General features: G+C 41.7%; 1 protein-coding gene across 4 annotated transcripts in view; it reads right to left on the bottom strand.

Moving 5' to 3' along the window:
* Nucleotides 1-20,446, bottom strand: part of LRCH1 (leucine rich repeats and calponin homology domain containing 1) — a 219,083-nt gene that overhangs the window by 66,110 nt on the left and 132,527 nt on the right. For all 4 annotated transcript variants that reach the window (XM_040267245.1, XM_040267248.1, XM_040267244.1 and 1 more), the window contains exons 3-4: nt 17,383-17,509; nt 4,503-4,608 (exon numbers count right to left, since the gene is read on the bottom strand). In XM_040267245.1, coding sequence (XP_040123179.1) covers nt 4,503-4,608; nt 17,383-17,509 — 233 coding nt within the window. The remainder of the gene's footprint in view (nt 1-4,502; nt 4,609-17,382; nt 17,510-20,446) is intronic.

Below are 20,446 nucleotides of genomic sequence, written 5' to 3'. Positions count from 1 at the left end.
CACTAAGATCTCTGTACAAGAGGCGACAGAGGGTTCATTTCAGAACGGGCCTCACCACGTTTGTTATGAAATCTGGTAAGGGATGATATGCAGTGCTTTCAAATACTCAAGGAGTTCTCAAGCAGATGAAGGTCAGGGACTATAAGAAGAAGAGGAACCAAAGACAGCGACCTTGAGAAAGTATTCCTAATAACACTATCCCTCCACTCCCCCTGTACTGCCTGAGGGTTTCCACATTACTCAGCTAGACTACTTCATGTTCCACCAACAAAAGCTTAGCAACCTATCCCTTTTCTGAAGTCACCTTGCTCTGGGTGTGGAGGGACATTCCCTCTTTCATACCTTAGTGAATTGCTCTATATTAAAGAAAAGAATCATGAAACTGAAATGCTGGGACAGTCGAATGGGATCATCGCTCATCAGCTCCCAAACTCAGGTCCATGATAGGCAGGCAGTTGTGTAAGAGAAACCCAGGATGTGTATGTTTTTATTGGAATATCCTTGATTTACAATGTTGTATGGGTTTCAGGTGTACAGCAAAGTGATTCGGTTATACATACATATGTATGTATATATAAGACACTGATGCTGGGAAAGATTGAAGGCAAAAGGAGAAGGGGGCAGCAGAGGATGAGATGGTTAGATAGCATCGCTGACTCAATGGACATGAATTTGAGCAAACTCTGGGAGATGGCAGAGGACAGGGGAGCCTGACACGCTGCAGTCCCTGGGCTCACAAAGAGTCAGAAACGACTTAGTGACTGAACAACTACTATATATATATGTTTTTTCAGACTCTTTTCCCTTATAGTTTATTACAAGATATTGAATATAGTTACCTGTGTTATAGAGCAGGGCTTTGTTGTTTATCTATTTTATATATAATAGTGTGTATAAGCTAGTCCCAAACTCCTAATTAATCTTCTGGTAACCCTAAGTTTCTGTTTTATGTCTGTGAGTTTACTTCTGTTCTGTAAATAAATTCATTTGTATCTTCTTTTAGATTCCACATATAAAAATGTTATCATAAGGTATATGTATTTCTCTGTCTGACTTCACTAATCTCTAGGTTCATCCATGGTGCTGCAAATGACATTATTTCATTCTTATTCGTGGCTGAGTAATATTCCATCGTATATATGCACTACATCTTCTTTATCCATTCAGCTGTTGATGAACAGTTAGATTGCTTCCATGTCTTGGCTATAGTTAACAGTGCTGCTGTGAACATTAGGGTGCATATATCTTTTCTAATCAGAATTTTTGAAATCTAATTCAAGCTGGATGTGTATTTTTTTAAATTGCCCCCAAGGAAATCTCTGCTCAAACCCATCTCTCTGACCAGTAGCAGGAAAAGTGATCTTCCCCAGGCCTCACTTGTCCCAGCTGCCTTGATGAAGTGCTTGGACAGCAGTGGGAGGTAGGCAGAAGGTGAACCCCGGGACTGCATGGAATCAAGAAACTTAAAAGGAAGAGCTCTTTCCACTTCATTTTGTTTCTAAAAACAGAGCTGAGAATTAGGGGGACTATATATAAAAAGAATATCTCTTTGCTGTAACTTCCAGTAATATGAATCCATCTCTCCAATGGTTGACGCGACTCTCACCAAGTTAGCTTGGCAAATCAGGACGAAGTTTAACCGGACTCTGGCTCTTCAACAAATTGCCACTTAAAATGAAGACTTTTAAGCAAGACTAGAGAGCTGAGCTCATGGAAGATATAGCAGAAGGGGAAAGAAGGTGACTTAAAGTAAAAGATGGTTTTTATAATGACTATTCCTGTTAGTGCCTGTTGGAGACACAATTACCATCTTAGTTTAGGAACACAAGAACCCGATAGTTTCAGAAGGAAATGGAAGAGAAAATGGTAACTCTGCTCAGAAAAGGTCAAAAGAATAGGAAAAGGGGTGGTAAGAAATAACAAAGAACAATGAATCCCACTGCTCTCTGTCCACTGGAAAGAGAAGCAATGAAGGACTGCCTTAACACTCTTGTCTGTTCTGGTCCCAGAAAGTACAAAGTCAGATTCTCCCTACTGCATTAGGAAAAACACCACAAAACTCATCTGGGCAATAAGGCCACAAACATTTCCCCTCCTCCTCAGATTGAAAGTATATACGGAGGGATACTAAAGAGGAAAAGCAAATGAATAAACACTAAAAGTCTTTAAATTCACTGCCTCAGAGCATTATCAGTGCTCTTTTGTTAACAGAGTTCTCTAGAATGAAGCAAAAAGACACTTGATATTCAGAAAATTATTTTTTAAAAAAAGATTTTCCAGTAAACTAAAGCTTTAGCTCTTGGTGTTTATTAAAATATGGAACCTGAGAAAACAGAATTATGGAAAGCTTAGGAATTTGTAACCAATCTTTTTAGAAGGAATGCTTTTAAGTTAAGAGAGAGCAAGGAACGGTGTCAGAAATAAATCTCTTGATTTTACAGATGCACTTTCTTCCCTCATGTTTCTATTACAGAAAACTGTTAAATGATTCAATTTTTTTAAAAAAGAGTTCAATAATTCATAATGATTTCTCAATAATTAACATAAGAGCTTAAGTTTAAATGAAAGTCTTCTTTAATGCTATGAAAGGTTATATGCTTACAGATTTGCTGTCTATATAATAAGAGTGTTTCCTTTGTACTTGCTCAAACCAAGGAAACAATTTCTTCCATTGAAAAGTAGAACTGCATAATGAGAAAATGAAAAATCACTGTTTTTATGCCAAGTCATCTCAAGTAATAAAGTGATAAAATCTTTATGCTTAGTTTCTAATTTTCCTTCTTTAAAATACTAGTCAGGATGAGAAAGGTGAAGGTGGAAGATGACATTTAAAGCAGATGACATTTTATACAGTTCTTTCCCTTTCATGAGCTCCATTTTCTTGCTTTGAATAACGAAGCATTTCAAGCTAAAGATCATGAAACAGGAACAGAATAATAAAAATCAGGCTAAAATAGCTGTGTGAGGGTCTGATTAACCAAATGCTGGCTGTTTCCAAATATACACTTTAGCTTTGAGGTATATTTGCAAATGTAAATTTGAAATTGGGCATGTCTAGTGTGCTCAAATGAAAAATGACAGAAACCAGTGTCATCTTGGAAAACCAGAGTATGTTCTAGAGAAAGCATTCAACGCCACACTGTTCATCAACTCATCCCTGATTCAGGTCCAAATGAGGATCCCAAAATGTGAAATTCAGATCCAGCACCACCTACAAGGCTGCTTATCAAAGTTCTTAATGGCCTAACACTTCTGAATATATATATCTTTTTAATTTTTTATTTATCTTTATTATATTGAAGTAAAGTTGACTGACAATTTTTTTTGTATTGAGTACCTTTTTTACTTGAACTTCAACACAACATCGTATCAGAGGGCACAATATGGAAGCCCAGAGATGCGGAGAAACGTTTGCCTGAGTCTGGCTCCTAGGCGGTGCTATCTGTAGGGCTCTGAGTTCCTGCTGTGTCTTTGGGGACCTGAGTCTCTAGAGCCATCCTTGCTCCAGGCTTCAAGAAATTCATCAAAACAACCAGAGCTAGGGGTCCAAATGTCACTTCAGGGGGCACATCCTTGCCTGAAGCATGGATCCAAGACATCCTTGCTCCAGGCTTCAAGAAATTCTTCAAAACCACCAGAGCTAGGGGTCCAAATTTCACTTCAGCAGACCCTGGCCTGAAGCATGGATCCCAGACACAAGGTGTTTCCTGGATCTGCAGGACCAAGCACAGCAACTGACTGTTGGCTGGACAGTTGAGGACATCACACGTCCACACCAATAGCAACTCATGTCGCCTCCTGATAGAGCTGGATTATGTGCCCCCCAAACTCCTATGCTGGAACCGTGACCACCACCCCCAAGTTCCTCAGAATGTAACACTATTTGGAGGCAGGCAGGGTCTTTAAAGGGTAAGTGAGTTAATGGGGTTACTAGGGAAGGAGGGTCCTAACCCATTATGATGGGTGTCCTCACAAGAAGAGGAGGTTAGGACACGCACAGCGGGAAGTCGGCATGAAAACGCAGAGAGAAGATGGCCCCCTCCAAGTCAAGGAGAGAGGCCTCTGAAGAGACAAAACCGACCACCACTACGATCTCAGAACCACAGCTTCCAAACTGCAGGAAAATGCATTTCCATTGTTTAAGTCACTCAGTCCTTGGTACTTTGTTATGGGAATCTGAGCAAATTTACCACACACACACACACACACACAGACAGACACACAGACAGACACACACAGACACACACAGACACACAGACACACAGACACACACACACACACACGGCTTTATACGGGGGAATGATTTTGTTACTGAAACCCCTGACTAAAATTACAACGTGAATGTAACTTCTCTGTTATCTACACATGAAATTCAAATTATAATTAATATTAATAGGTACACACAAACATGACTGGATTTACCTTCACAGAGGTTATTAAAAAATAATAAAAGTCTTCTGTTTGATTCATTTTTCCCTCTATTTTTCTTTTTTTTTTTTTACCTTGTGGTAAAACTTTAAGGTAATTTCTTCTGACATTCAGTTCTCGTAGGGATTTCAATTGCCCTATCTGCTGAGGCAGGGCTGTGATCTCGTTGCAGCTGACGTCCTGCATCGCAAACAAAAAGAGAAACAATAAAGGCCTTTCACTGGGAAATCAAGCATTTCAGGGGAAATCTCCTTAAGGAATTTACATATTAGGATAACTATACAGGTACATTTTTATATTGGTCTCCAGGTCCGAGGCCAAGAGAGGCTTAGCACAGAGAAAAAGAGGAAAGTACAATACTTTAAAAACATCCTCTGGGGAGAGAAAAGGTGAAAAGAGGCATGTTAGTAGCCTTTTGTAGCTACTCTCGGGCTGCTGCGTTTACGTGCTTCAGTCTTACTTAATTCTCACAACGAATCCATGGGTCAATATTACTGGCCTAATATGCACAGATCAGAAAAATGAGGCCCAGGGAAGTTCTGCCAATTGTCGAAGGCTTGCAGAGTAAACACTCAGAACCAATTTCCAACCCACTGTTCAGCCACTACCCTGCCTCACCAGAGGCTCACAATTTACAGTGTATGTCTATGTATAGTAATGCATTGTTTAGATATATTATTTATTTTAAATGTAATTCTTATCAGAAGGCTGAAAACTTTGGACTGGAACATGCTTATAAACATTTACAAGCAAGACTGTGGAGGATGGAGACTGCGTCTTCTCTGCCTTGGAAAAAATAATACTCCACTGGTAATCAACAAAGGTCCATCTAGTCAAAGCTATGGTTTTTCCAATAGTCGTGTATGGATGTGAGAATTGGACTATAAAGAAAGCTGAGCACAGGAGAATTGACGCTTTTGAACTGTGGTATTGGAGAAGACTCTTGAGAGTCCCTTGGACTGCAAGGAGATCAAACCAGTCAATCCTAAAGGAAATCAGTCCTGAATATTCATTAGAAGTATTGGTGCTAAAGCTGAAACTCCAATCCTTTGGCCACCTGATGCAAAGAACTGACTCATTGGAAAAGTCCCTGATGCTGGGAAAGACTGAAGGTGGTAGGAAAAGGGGACAACAGAGGATGAGATGGTTGGATGGCATCACCGATGTGACAGACAGGAGTTTGAGTAAGCTCCAGGAGTTGGTGATGGACAGGGAAGCCTGGTGTGCTGCAGTCCATGGGGTCGCAAAGAGTCAGATACAACTGAGCGACTGAACTAAACTGAATCATCGATTAGAACCACCTCGACATATGCAAAATGGTGGCCATGATATCTTTAATCTTCTATCGTATTATCATCCCTAATCTCACTCTTCCTCTTGTCCCTGGTTGCTCTGCCCTGCTCTCCACCTCCCTCACCCCAGCTACCCCCTTAGTCCAGACCAGCAGTATCTCTCAGCCAGACATTATAATGGTCTCCTGGTTGTCTGCAACCATCAAGCTCCTCCTTGGATCCATCTTTCACACAGTCAGTGTGAACTTCACTGTCATCCACCAGCTCAAACATCTGCAGCAGCTCCTTAGAAACTCTAGGAAAAAGTACCAAGCTCAAAACCGCTCAACTGTTTGCCTCCTCCTGTAAGCCCGCGAGCTCCTAGATGGAAGAGACTATTTCTTAGCCACTCTGATCTCCTGGTGCCAAGCAGAATGCCAGGTAGAAAGTACAAGATCAATAAATATTGGATAAAACTTCTTAAGCTGCTTTATATTGATGTTCCATGATGCTGCGGTTTATTCTGTCTCTGGCTGGGAGCCTAGGAGGCCCCAATATACACACCAAATTTCTTGCAGGTCCTGCTTGGTGTCGCAGAACCATAGGTATATTTGAACTACAAATGATCCCAATGAGATCAAGTCTGTAAACATCCCACACCACTGCAGAATCTACAAAAAAACTCCCTCTTCACTCCTCCTTTTAGAAGGAACAAAGCCTCGTTTCATAATCGCTTATATGAGACGAACTCATTGACCAATTCCCTGAAACCTCCAGGCTCTGTGTAAGAGCAGGGCTGCCCAGAACACAGTGGATCGCTGTCCTCTGATCCCATCTCTTTTCAATATCCTCAGGTGACCTGCCAATCTGTCGTGGTCATGAAGGTGTTAAATGGATATCACTTGATGAAAAGGAGTAACATCACTCCTCGGAAGGCATTTAAGCTGTGATCTATGAAGTCTGGGCACACACTCTGGAATCAGCCCACCATGCTGTTCTGCACTCAGCAGTCTGACTTGGGGTAGAGGTGGGGGGCTGGCATGTGATAGGTTAAGAACATTAGATGTTTGATGGCATCACCCCCGAGCTGGCTGTTGCTGCATTGCTTCTGGCCTAGAAAAGTCACACCAAATTTTATGAAAGCCTTCCCTAATGTTTAAAAACAACAACAACAACAAAAAAAAAAACCCACAAGCACATCTGCAGAGACATAAAAGTCTAAGGAAGTAATTACATAAAGGAGGTCCAGAGATTGGCTCAGTCGCTCTTACCCCCTTACTGAGTCAGTAAATTATTCTGCCTTTCTGAATATACTTCCATGTATGAGAAGTAAAAAGTGAAATGCCATCTTTTCCTGATTACTACAGCATCTCATCAGCCATAGAAGTCAATAACCAAACCCGTGCAATGCAAGTTTTATCTTTCTTTGCTACAACCAAGTTACAAATTCGCAAGAAGTACCATTTTAAAATCTAAGAGCCTTCACACAAATGGTACACAGGTGAGCCCTAAAAATATATGAAATTAAATTATTTTATTGGACTCAGGATCGGGTACAGTCAGATTGTTGATGGCTGACAGGAAGGGAAGGTCATGGAGGAAGAATTAGTGAGATTATTTTCCACCTTTAAGGAGAATTTATGATGACATCTGAAATGTTTTTATAAGTCTGTGAGTGATAGCATGAGAAAGATATTTTTACAGAATATGGGAACTGCAGATTTTTCAATGTGAAACTGATTTTGAGAAGTTTCAAACACATAATTTTTTAAAAATCTTTCTCTTAAAACAAGAGAGGTGAGAAGAGCAAGCCAAGAGACACCAAATATATTTAGGCAGCATTATGAAATACTCTGAGATAAAATGCATTTTTATTCTATTTTTTTTCTGTATACTATATTCATCTTGCATGTTGTTGATTACCACTGGTTAAGTCATGAAATTAGTCTGCAGTTTCCCTAAGCTTCCCTAAATATAGGTAATTTTTCCAACATATATTTCTAAATGGCTTTATCAAAGAAGGTAGACTCCCCTCAGCTATATTTAAATACTTACTTACCAGCAGGGGAAATGCTTTCTTAATTTATTTTTTTAAAGAACTTCACATAATGTTAACAGCAAGCTTTTCCTTCTAACTTACAAGAGAGGACATCTGTAGACCATTAGAAACACAAAGTCCAATTGTCCATTCACATTTTCAAGGGCATATGGTGAAGGTCAAATTATTTTAATAATACTCTACACTGCCATCAGTTACTTCCTGTTCTGCCAAAATAATGAGGGGAAACCAAGATAGACTTTTCACTCTTGTATGATCAATACTGCAAAAACTCTGCTAACCTCTTCCTTCTCAGCTACTAAACTCTGCCAAGTTTTAAAGAGGTTATGAATTCTGTCACAAAAATAAAACCACATAGGTAATTATGTCTTAATTAGTTGGGGAATGAGGAGGAGGACAGAGAGGAAAAGAGTCTCGATGTTTTTGGATAAGATACTCCAGGTTAGAAACTGAAAAAGCAACATTCCTAGAATAGCTTGGTTCTTTAGAACATGTCTTTCCCCATTTGGTCTAAAAGAAAGTATGTTTTTTTTTTTGTTTTTTGTTTTTTTTTTAGGGGGGAGAGTTCACTTTTAAAAGATATGATTTAAAAAATAAATTTTAAAAATAAACATTAATGCCCCATATTGCTTCAGTAGTGATAATTTATCAAGTTATAAGTTCCAGATCCAGTAGCTTCTTCAGATAATCAAATGAATCCCTTCTGAATTGTCTATTAGCCCTAAGCTATGTTTCGCAGAATAATTATTGCAAGCTATCAGTTCAGTTCAGTTCAGTTCAGTCGCTCAGTCGAGTCCGACTCTTTGAGACCCCATGAATCACGGCACGCCAGGCCTCCCTGTCCATCACCAACTCCCAGAGTTCACTCAGACTCATGTCCATCGAGTCAGTGATGCCATCCAGCCATCTCATTCTCTGTCGTCCCCTTCTCCTCCTGCCCCCAGTCCCTCCCAGCATCAGTCTTTTCCAATGAGTCAACTCTTCTCATGAGGTGGCCAAAGTACTGGAGTTTCAGCTTTAGCATCATTCCTTCCAAAGAAATCCCAGGGCTGATCTCCTTCAGAATGGACTGGCTGGATCTCCTTGCAGTCCAAGGGACTCTCAAGAGTCTTCTCCAACACCACAGTTCAAAAGCATCAATTCTCTGGAGCTCAGCCTTCTTCACAGTCCAACTCTCACATCCATACATGACCACAGGAAAAACCATAGCCTTGACTAGACGGACCTTTGTTGGCAAAGTAATGTCTCTGCTTTTGAATACGCTATCTAGGTTGGTCATAACTTTTCTTCCAAGGAGTAAGCGTCTTTTAATTTCATGGCTGCAGTCACCATCTGCAGTGATTTTGGAGCCCAAAAAAAGTCTGACACTGTTTCCACTGTTTCCTCATCTATTTCCCATGAAGTGATAGAGAAACCAAATTACCATATATTTAGCATTATAATATTGTAAATATACAGAAAGGCCCAAACACAAAAATCTTAAATGTGTCATAAATATTTACTAAATCTATTCTTTTTGAAACAGAAATGAATCTAATCGTTATGCATTACATAATCACATAAACACTCAAACACAAGTTTTATGGGCCAGCCAATTTTCTCATTTAGATTAAAAAAACAAAGAACTTCAGAACTTCAGCAATGACTTAAAATACACGTATTTTCCGCTGGTTTAATCAAAATGCTCAGAAGCAACCCAAAGAAAGACTTTAGAAGTTAAGATTCTCATTCATCACAACCCTTCTGGGCAATTACCAAAAAAGTCTCTAGAAGGGTTAGATGCATGTTCAAGATTAAAACATTTTAGCTGACTGACTGCTAGTTGCAAACTTACCTTCAGAATGCAAAAATGACAAGGATTTAAAATATTAGCGTAGGTTCAAGATTATTAAAGCAGGAAAGGTTCATTTTCAGAATATAACATTTTTAGAAAGACTAGACCTGTTTTTTCAAGTTGTAACTTTTAGTGAAAGCCAACATAATTAAGTGTGACAAGATGATTTTTGGTTAGAGAAGGTTTCCAGGGAGACCAGGCTACGCTGCAAAACTACATGTGGTATTCTCATGAGCTATCTTCCCCTGACTCTTGGGTTTCCAAAATCTTAGTGTTGTTATACTATGGCTTAAGTCATATTTTAAAATCTAGCTCTTTATTTAACAGAAGAAAATGTGAACATTCTGACAGGAAATACAAGCTATTAATACTACTGGCCTCTCATCATGTGGCCATGTCCTTTTGTGGAAATGTCTTTTGTGTGACTTCCACTGTGCAACTTGAGGGCAATATCTTAACCTCTCTGTTCCTATGTAAAAAGAAGAGATGAGATTCTAGATCACTCTAATTTCCTTACAACATCAGGAAAACCCTTCTACCACATTAGAAATAATGAAGAAATCTGTTGAAAGATAGATATTTAACTGACTTAGGAATAATGTCAATTTTGATTTTTTAGCAATCAAAAATCTAAAAGCCTGTAGTAAGAACTTTTTAAAACAAATTGGTATGTTCATTTAAATTCAAAATTTTTTCAAGCAACCTCTGGTATGATAAATCATTACCTCTCAACACTTACTGACAGTCTCCTTCTAGTATAAAACTCTAGTTCACACCCTTCCACATTCCCACAAAAACACATACCTCACCCCCCAGCTCTTCATAAGAAATGCAGAGATAGAAGCAACAGAAGGGACCTTGAACAGGCCTTGGTTCTCCAATTTTCTAGCAGAAACCAGAGAGGCTGGGGAGGCATCTGCAGAGACTATGAAAGGACCTAAGATGTGATTAGACATGAATTCCTGTCTCCATTACATCTACCTCAGAGACCAGAATGCTACACATAAAAATAATGAAGAGATTTTCCTTAGAAGCTGCTCAATATATCCTGTGTCTACTCTATCCTTGAATTCCAACTCTCCACACAACCAGACATTTCACACAAAAAAAAGAGGGAAGAAAAACAATAGTGTGTCTACTCAGGGCCAGAAAATGCACCTTCTAGTCAGTTATTACCTGAGTCAGACCCTGTGAGTTTGGGGGTTGAAAAAGCAGGTTTCTAAAACAGTGATATTATGTTCTTTTACATGAAGCTAAGCACTGGAAGACACAATTTTTACCCTTAGCGCAAGTTGAGAGGAGACAGGATTAAGAAAAACCAAACAAGAGATGGACCATCTGCGGGCCCCAGTGAGTCTGCACAATCAGAGAACCAGTGAGACCAAAGCGACAGTGAAAAGTGAAGCTGCTCAGTTGTGTCCCACTCTTTTCGACCCCATGGACTGTAGCCTACCAGGCTCCTCCGTCCATGGGATTTTCCAGGCAAGAGTACTGGAGTGGGGTGCCACTGCCTTCTCCAGGAGATCTTCCTGACCCAGGGATTGAACCTGGCTCTCCCGCATTGTAGGCAGACGCTTTAACCTCTGAGCCACCAGGGAAGATAGTGACTTTTGACAAATACCCCATAAAAGGTTCTCAAATTATTGTGTTCTTAGTGTGCCTGTCTTCTTCAGAGCCATCTGTTAATTACAACATGGCTTCATACAGTATTTCTCACCAAATATTTAACACACCTTATCCTTCAGGTATGATCTGACAAGTGATGACCCTGTATGCGAGACAGCAAAAGAGACACAGATGTCTAGAACGGACCTTTGGACTCAGGGAGAGGGAGAGAGTGGGATGATTTGGGAGAATGGCACTGAAACATGTATACTATCATGTAAGAAACAAATTGCCAGTCTATGTTCGGTGCAGAATATAGGATGCTTGGGGCTGGTGCACGGGGATGATCCAGAGAGATGATATGGGGTGGGAGGTGGGAGGGGGGTTCAGGATTGGGAACTCATGTACACCCATGGCAGATTCATGTCAATGTATGGCAAAACCAATACAGTATTGTAAAGTAAAATAAAGTAAAAATAAAAATTAAAAAACAAAACAAAACAAAAACACACACACAACAAAAGACAAGTTTGCAGGATCTTTAAGAATAAAAGGATGTTTAGTCAACTCAAGAGAAGTCTATTGACCCTTGTGCCTGGCTTGTGGTTCCTCAAGGAGGAAACTCTCACAGACACTGTCCATTTGTACCACACCCTGTTTTTGTAACATTCTCCCTGCTGTTCATGGCCTGCCACAACTTTAATGGGAAAACCACTGCAAGTGGAAACAAGGAAGCTCCACAGAAAGAAACCACGGCTTCTCTCCATGAGAGGTTTGCAGTCCAGATGAGGGCCCGGTGAGATCAGCTGCTGTCGTGCCGTGCAAAGGTTTTGGTTTTCACTCCAGCTTCACCACATCGTAGCCCCATGCCTTTGGGTAAGTAATTCTGAAACCCGAACTTGTCTGTGAAAGGTAGACAGGATATCCACCTTGCTGGGCGATTGTCAAGATCGAATAATAAATATACCCAGCGAAGTGTGCGGCATACAATTTAAGTGCTCAGTAAACCCCAGTGCCGTTTATCTCTGTCCCTGATAGAAAGAACATGCAGATATAAAGACTTCACAAAGGAACACAGACAGCTACAGCTCTAAGGAGACAAGCAGTACAGAGGTAATGCAGTGCCCAAGGAGGTCAAAACGTCCTACGTCATTCCCATCAGAAATGATGCTTTGAGGCAGAAACTCAGCAGAGCTTAGGCTCGGCCTCCCTGAGTTTTCCAGCACCTGAAACGATGTGTTAATCCATCCTGGCCTCTCCTGTGGATTTAAGGGGAAAAAAATCTCAGAAGTACTTCTTAATGAAAGTCTTCAGGGAAGGAGGAAAAATTGCTTATCCATATCTTTGCACAATCACTAAATGCCAATGCTTTATGTTTTAAGATTCTTAGGTAACTGATATATTCAGGAAGGTAAGATACTGTATTCAACTCCTCTCAAAAATCAGAGAGGGCATCTCCTTTCTTACAGATGGCCACAGTGCTCATTTTTGTCTTTTAAGCCAATGATGACTCTTGGAAGAGAAGAGTTTACAACTCAGTTTAGGATACTCTTTGAGTCTCAAATGAACATTTTCAAAATATTTCTTCCAAAATAGTTAAACAATGCTTCAGTTCAGTTCACCTCAGTTGCTCAGTCATGTCCGACTCTTTGCGACCCCATGAATCGCAGCACGCCAGGCCTCCCTGTCCATCACCAACTCCCAGAGTTCACTCAGACTCACATCCATCGAGTCAGTGATGCCTTCCAGCCATCTCATCCTCTGTTGTCCCCTTCTCCTCCTGCCCCCAATCCCTCCTAGCATCAGAGTCTTTTCCAATGAGTCAACTCTTCACATGAGGTGGCCAAAGTACTGGAGTTTCAGCTTTAGCATCATTCCCTCCAAAGAAATCCCAGGGCTGATCTCCTTCAGAATGGACTGGTTGGATCTCCTTGCAGAGCCTAATAATAAACTGTGAGATTTTTATCAGCACTTAGGTGGCTTCATGTAGCCTGAATGCTTTGGGGAGCTCGCAAAATTTTTTTCTTTTTTTGCAAGTTGGTTCCTATGTAACTACAAAACAGGAGCCTCCTATGCAATTCCAGAATTATTTCAGGCTCCCCAGGGAATTTTTTTTCCAACTAATAGCTAAAAATCCTCTGACGTGGTTACCTGTAATATCAGTACTATTTTAAGCAAAAAGATATGAAAGATAAATAAGAACGGATGGAAACTAGTCATTTTTAGTCTGTGATCTTAAGCAAGGCCCAGTCACCCTTTGTGGTTAAATAATGGCAACTTATTAAATATTCATCAACTTTGCAAACAAATGCCTTTTGCAAAGATCATGCTTGCTCATAGCGCAGAAAGAGCACAGAATACACGGTTGCCCATAAAGGGTGACCACGAGCCACACGTGGCTACTGGCCAACAGAAGTGTGGCCAGTCCCACCTGTGATGTGCTGCTGGTGGAAAACACAGCTGACCTTAAAAACTTGGGGTGAAAGAAAGGCTGTAAAATACATCCATTTTATATTACAGAGATGTTGAAACAATATTTTGGCTATCTAAGGTTAACTAAAATATGCTGTAAAGATGACTTTCACTTGCTTCTGTTCTTTTAATGTGGCTACTAGTACACTTAAAATGACATTTGCAGAAGAACAAATATTGTGTGATATCACTTATATGTGGAATCCAAAAAAAAAAAATGGTACAAGTGAACTTATTTACAAGACAGAAATAGAGTCACACATGTAAAAAACAGTCTTATGATTACCAAGGGGGAAAAGGGAGGATGGATAAACTGCAAGACTGGGACTGGGATAGGTACACACTACTAAATATAAAATAGATAACTAATAAGGACCTGCTGTACAGCACAGGGAACTCTACTCAGTACTCTGTAATGACCTATAGAGGAAAAGAACCTTAAAAAGAGTGGATATATGTATAGCTGATTCACTTTGCCATAGAGCAAAAAGTAGTAAGTCAACTATATCCCAATATTTTTTTTTTAAGGCAAAAACAAAAAATAAAATGACATTTGCTGCCTGCATGGTCTTTTCACAGAACCGTGCTGGGTGAGTGCATTTCTGTTTGGGTTGTAAGTCAGTTACACCAGGGTGACCTTCCGGGCGTCATTCACCATGTCTCTGCCTTGGATTTCTCCTTTTGCAAGATGTTGAAAGTTTGGACTAGATGTCTTTTAAAAAACCCCCATGGCTCTAACATTCCAGAGCTCAGGGGTTCAACAGTTTATTGCTAGTGGAGAAAAGACACAAGGAGGGGGTTGATGACAGTGCTGGGTCGAAGAAGCAGAGCGGCCTTCTCGGGAGCTGGGCTCCGGTCCAGGAGCAAAGAAAAGCCCCAGAGCACCCCCTTACAGCCAGCCAGCAGCTCGTGTGCCCTGAGGCTGCAGACGGTGCTCTCCCACCTCTGCGGCATGCCAGCTCAGCAGCTGACAAGAATACCCGAGGAAAGCCCTGCTCCGTGTGGGGCTGGCTCCAGGGCTCAATATGTGCGCCCCCTCTTAGCAGATGAGCAGGCCGGTAGCCGCACAGCTGAGGGCGGGCACGCTGTCGGCTTAAGCCCGGGTACAGCGGGACAGAAACACACACTGGCTGCCAAAGGCTGACCTCACTGACGTGCCACCCATCCACTCCATGGGAGCCTGAGCAGTGGAAAAAACCCAGCTCCTTATTCACACTGGATCAGCAAGACCTAATCCAAATTCTAGCAAACTTAGATTTGGGTGTTTATCAGACTCCTAAAAGCAGCATTTTTTTTAAACTCTCCATCCAAAGTGTTTTTGGTATACTTTTTGTTTTCTGGAATCAGTTAACATGGAAACTTCTGAATTAACTTGGACTGAAAGACAGAGTCACCCCTCACTGGCACGGCATGTGGGAGTCTTCCCAATCTATCCCAAGCCACCTTCTTGGCCCACTCTCCCCGACCTAATAGTAGCCCTTAGCAATCATGTGTTGGGGATGTCAGTCTTGCATCAGGGGCTTCTCGGTGGCTCAATGGTAAAGAATCCTGTCAGTGTAGGAGACGTGGGTTTGATCCCTGAGTCAGAAAGATTCCCCTGGAGAAGAAAATGGCAATCCACTCCAGTATTTTCACCTGGAAAACTGCATGAACAGAGGAGCCGGAAGGCTATAGTCCATAAGGTCAGAGAGAGTCAGATGCAACTCGGCGACTAAACAACATCTTGTCTCAAGCACTGGGATACAACAAGTAACACGCTGATCCGGTGCTAAAGCAGCTTTCTGGGTTTAGTGGGTACTGACCTAGAGAATGCCAAGTGAGAAGACAAATGCAGTTCCACGAAAATTCAGTGCTATGTAGACAGTGCTGGCCTTAGGAGCACCCTACTCTGGCTTGGAGAATCTGGGAAGAATTTTTGGAGGAAGTGAAATCAATTTGGCTAAAAATTGACCAAGCAAAGAAGAGAAGGAAGAAACAGTCCTTGCAGAAAGAGTGATGTGCGCAAAAGTGCTCACAAGTCTGTCCCTTACCTGGACTTATGTAAGGAGGCTCTCAAAGGTCTCTTCCTGTACAAACCATTCTCAACCCAGGACTGAATCAATCAGACCCCAGGCCAAGCACTTACTTCTTGTAATAGAGACTTTGTAGGAGAAGTGTATCCGCCCAAATTAATATCTGTCTTCTTTCGGAATCGTCCCTCTAGGTGGCAGTCAAGCAGCCACGTCCGAGCAGTGTGGCCGAAGGCCCTGGGCATCGCTGACCAAGTCAGGAGAGGACACCGGATCCAGATCTCGTCTCTCTCACTCAGACACCAGGGCTGAAACAGGCTAGCAGGTCCTGCTAAATACTTTAGCTTAAGAACATTTAACCTTGGGATCTATCGGCGAGGCAACCTCTCCACCGTGCAGAGAAGTATGGAAAGCTGAGTAAGAAAACCGATGGCCAGCACGCTTCTCAATACCTTTCCAGCGTCTTCTGCTGGTCACTCATAATCCCTGACCAGACGCTGTGGCACCAGTGATGTGATGACCCCTATATCCTTACGACTCATCCTAGCTCTTGGTGTGAGCTAGTGGGCATGAGCTTCAGATTCTGCTGTCACAGAAAGAGGCAGTCTTTGCAGAGCTCTGTTGCCTTTATACTGCAATTACTCACTTCTTTCCTAAAGTCAAAGTGGATACGTATGTGACATGGGTGCTGTTCCTTTCTGAGCCAATTCCAGATGCACACCTGACCATGGAGTCCCAGCACGCTCTATCTGGGCCCCATAAGCCATCACCCCAATGTTCCAGGTAGCCACAAAGAAATTAACTGGAAATGGCACGCAAGAGAAAAATTACTGGCCAACAGTGTTCTAGATCGGAGTCTGTTTCAAGGAAGGTACTGTGCCTTTTTCATGGTTGTAATCAGAACATCCTGCTTTGTGCTTAACACAAAGACAGTTGCAAACAGTCGGACATGACCGAGTGACTGGACAACAACAGGGACAGTATGGAAGGACGCTTGTTGGAGGATAAATTGTGATGATCATGGTTGAGCCCAGTTGCTTATTCTTGCCTCTTCATTCACCCAAGATACCTTACTTAGCTCAATGGAAGTCGAGAAAGAACTCACTCTTTTCCCCTTTTAGAAACAAGGTCAGTAACTCAATTAGTGGTGAAAAAGCTGACCTTGGCCTCAGGTACATACTTCCAACCCATCTCTGCCTATTTATAATTTGCTCTTCTTTCTTATCCCTGGGGTTATGGTCACATTCTAAAGTCACATCAATTGGGGGCAATGGTTACTAAAATCCTTACAGAATCAGAGCACTCTGTTCTTTCTGACTTAATTATACACCTTCACAAAGTGTGGCCTACTAATTAATTTGCGGATTATTTTGCCAGTGTATCCATATTTCATTACAAACTTACTTATCCAATCTGAAAAAAAAAAATGATCTAACTACCATAGCATAATTTGTGAACCTGAGGAACTGTAAATCCTGCAAACTTCAGGAAGTGTAAACTACAGGAAACCTGTAAATTTCAGGAACTCCTTGTCACAGCAAAGCCATGATTATGCCCTTCTCCACTTAATGTCTTTATCATATACAGACCTCCAACAACATGATCTTCTCCTTGACCCCTTGTAGGAAAAAGTCTTTCTGATTACCTTGATGGGCTATGATTAGCAAACAAACAAGAAAGGCATCTGAAAAATCAGTAACATACCAACTCCATTAACTGTTTGAGCTGACCTATCTCTTCAGGCAGCGATCCAAGTTTGTTGTTACTTGCGATTAAGACTTTGAGAGGGAGACCACACAGGCAGGCCGGCAGGGCGGACAGCTGATTCCGACTGCAAAGAAACATAAGAACTTTGGTAAACATGCAGGCTACTTCATACTGTTTGTGAACATATTTGTTTATAATGTCTTTCGACTCATACTATCTTTTTAAAGATTTTTTTTCCCTTGATATGGACTATTCAGCTTTTACTGAATTTGTTACACTATTGCTTGCTTCTATTTTTTTTTTTTTTTGCTTTTGTTTTTTGTTTTTTGGGGGGGAGCCTGTGGGATCTAAGCTCCCCAACTAGGGATTGAACCCACACTCCCTGCACTAGAAGGTGAAGTTTTAACCACTGGACCACCATGGATGCTCCTGTGAACGTGTTTTTTAACAAGCAAGGAGAAAAGTGTGATTTAAGAAAACATTTTGCAAACATAAAAAGTCCAATAAACTTTCTATATGTGTAAAAATTCAAATCCCCAGTGCATAAGGATATAAAAGATATTAAAAGACGAGGCAGGAACTTCCTTGGCGGTCCAGGGGCTAAGACTCTGCACTCCCAATACAGGGAGCACAGGTTCGATCCCTGGTGAACTAAGATCTCACATTCTGCATATTGCAGTCAAAACAAAAATAAAACAAAAAATTTTTAAATAAGTAAGTAAAAAAGAGAAGGGCAGGCAGTTCTGACGGAAGCAGCTTCTCTCAGCACGAGGGACCCTATCAAGCCCCCTGCAGACTTGGCCAGCCTGAAAGCAGATGGACAGCACAGGCTGTACCACCAACAGCAACGGGAAGCTGGTGCCAACTGTTCCCTTCCCGAGAGTGTGAGCGGAGACTCAGCGACCACCAAAGCCCCCAGGTTTTCAGTGCAGTGAAGCACCATCACATCCATCTTCATCATGATGGGGAGGATCATTTTGCTGCAACTCACAAAACCACCGGGCCCATTTCCAACATTTTGATTCCGCTTCCTTTTGTTAAAGCAAGAGCTCTGTGGTTAAATTCTGCTTGGCTATCTGTGAGAGAGCTAATTAAAAAAAGAAAAAGGAAAGTTGGCCTTTTGATAAAAGTGAAGCTGGAGCCAAAAGGGGTTCGGTTTCATGGAGGAGCCGGAAAAATGTGAGTCCAGGTCTCACCCATGCTCTGCATGAAAAGGTCTCTACTTAATGTTCTGCATTAAGAAGTCTTTACACTTCCTATCGTCAATGCTAGGAGAGAGAAGGAAAATACTTAATAAATGAAACCTATGAATCACCCATAAGTTTGTGTCAGCCATCTATTTATCCCTTCCATCATAAGCAGCTCTTTTCCTGCTATCGAGTAAGGAGACAGATGGTTTTTCGTTTCCCCTTTTATCTTGGCTACTCTGCTGAGGAAGCCAACCACCAGACCGTTAAGTATCTACAAATCTGTAGGTCACGTTACTGCAATTATTTGGAACTTCTGTGTGTATTCACACACACGTGTATGAAGCTTCAGAGGTTATGCATGTTATTGCAATTATTTGGAACTTCTGTGTTTATTCACACACATGTGTATGAAGCTTCAGAGGTTGCGGGACCGTGTGTGTATTAATGGACATGCATATATATATATATCTTTGTGTGTGTATGAGAGGAACAGACAGGCTGGAAACACACCAAAATGTTAATCAGTGATCATTTTAGGGGAAATAAGTACAATGCAAGGGTTGTATTTTCTTTATTATACTTTGCTGTATTTTTCAAAAATTCCTACAAATTGTTCCTATAATTAAGGAAGAAATCATTATAAAAGGAGACTTCACTAGGATACTGGTTACGTGGGTGTTTCTATTTGTGAAAATTCATTAAGATGTACACTTAGAATTTGTGCACTTTTCCGTATGTTATATTTCAACTGAATCTTTTACTTCCTCGCCCTACTGTGTGAGGGGGTGGGTAGCTGATTAGTCAAAGGGTGTCTCTAACTTATGGGCTCAGAAAAAGCAGGGGTTGTGCTGTCAAAATAACCTCTCCAATCTGGGTGCCCGCCAGCGACCACCCTGACCAGGTGCCCGATGCCAGGTAACCAGGGTTTAGCAAGAAAACGTACAGCCGTACCTTCTCTCCACTGTGCAGGCCTACAAAGAAAGCTGTTTCCAGAGAGGGGCACGGCCTTCTCTAGGAGGATCCAGCAAAGAGGGGAGGGGAGTGAGAGCCTGGGGGCTGTATCCTGGCACCAGACCAGAGAGCTCTTAGCTCCGCCAGGGAGGATAACAGGCTGGACTGGGCTGGTGGGCTCGCTCTGACACTCTCTCCTGCTGTGTGGGGGCAGCTGACAAAGGGACCAGGGCTGCCAGCCTGTGATTCTTGCCCTCAGAGCCCTCCTGCTGCCCTCACACACCTGTAGGAACCCAGCAGGGTTCCTCTGGCTGGAGGAGGGGGCCTTCCACATGCCTTGCTGGGAGAGCTTTCTTCAAGCTTTGTTCACACTCCTGGAAAGAACTCAGTTTATTACAAGTCATGCATCTCATGCTCAGCGGCTTAGTCGTGTCCGGCTCTTTGCGATCCTATAGATTGTAGCCCACCAGGCTCCTGTCCATGGCATTTTCCTGGGAAGAATCCTGGAGTGGGTTGCCATTTCCTTCTCCAGGGGAACTTCCTGACTCAAGGATCGAACCTACATTTCCTGCGTCTTCTGCATTGCAGGCAGAATCTTGTACCGCCGAGCCATCCAGGAAGCCCCTTCTTAAAAGGCAACAAGTAAATATTTTGGAATGCAATTTGTGGTTTAAAATATTTATTAAAATATAATTTCACATAGTGAGGATTGGTAAATTAAAACATAGTAAGCTAATCCTTGCATTTTGGAGCCATATTTGAACTCCCCTTTGAAGACAGGATAAGGAGAACAAAGGTAAGTATTTTTATAAGTTTCTACGCTCCTATTTTCCACAGAATCAGTGATTACAGTTGGAGATTTTTCCTGTGTTTGTCTGCCTGGAAACTCAGATTTACAGTATTCCCAGTCTCACTACCTC

Source organism: Oryx dammah, unplaced genomic scaffold (assembly GCF_014754425.2).
Source record: "Oryx dammah isolate SB20612 unplaced genomic scaffold, SCBI_Odam_1.1 HiC_scaffold_24, whole genome shotgun sequence".
In the NCBI taxonomy this organism is placed as follows: domain Eukaryota; kingdom Metazoa; phylum Chordata; class Mammalia; order Artiodactyla; family Bovidae; genus Oryx; species Oryx dammah.
Note: the sequence above shows the minus strand (reverse complement) of the source record. Positions and strands in the feature narration are given on the sequence as shown.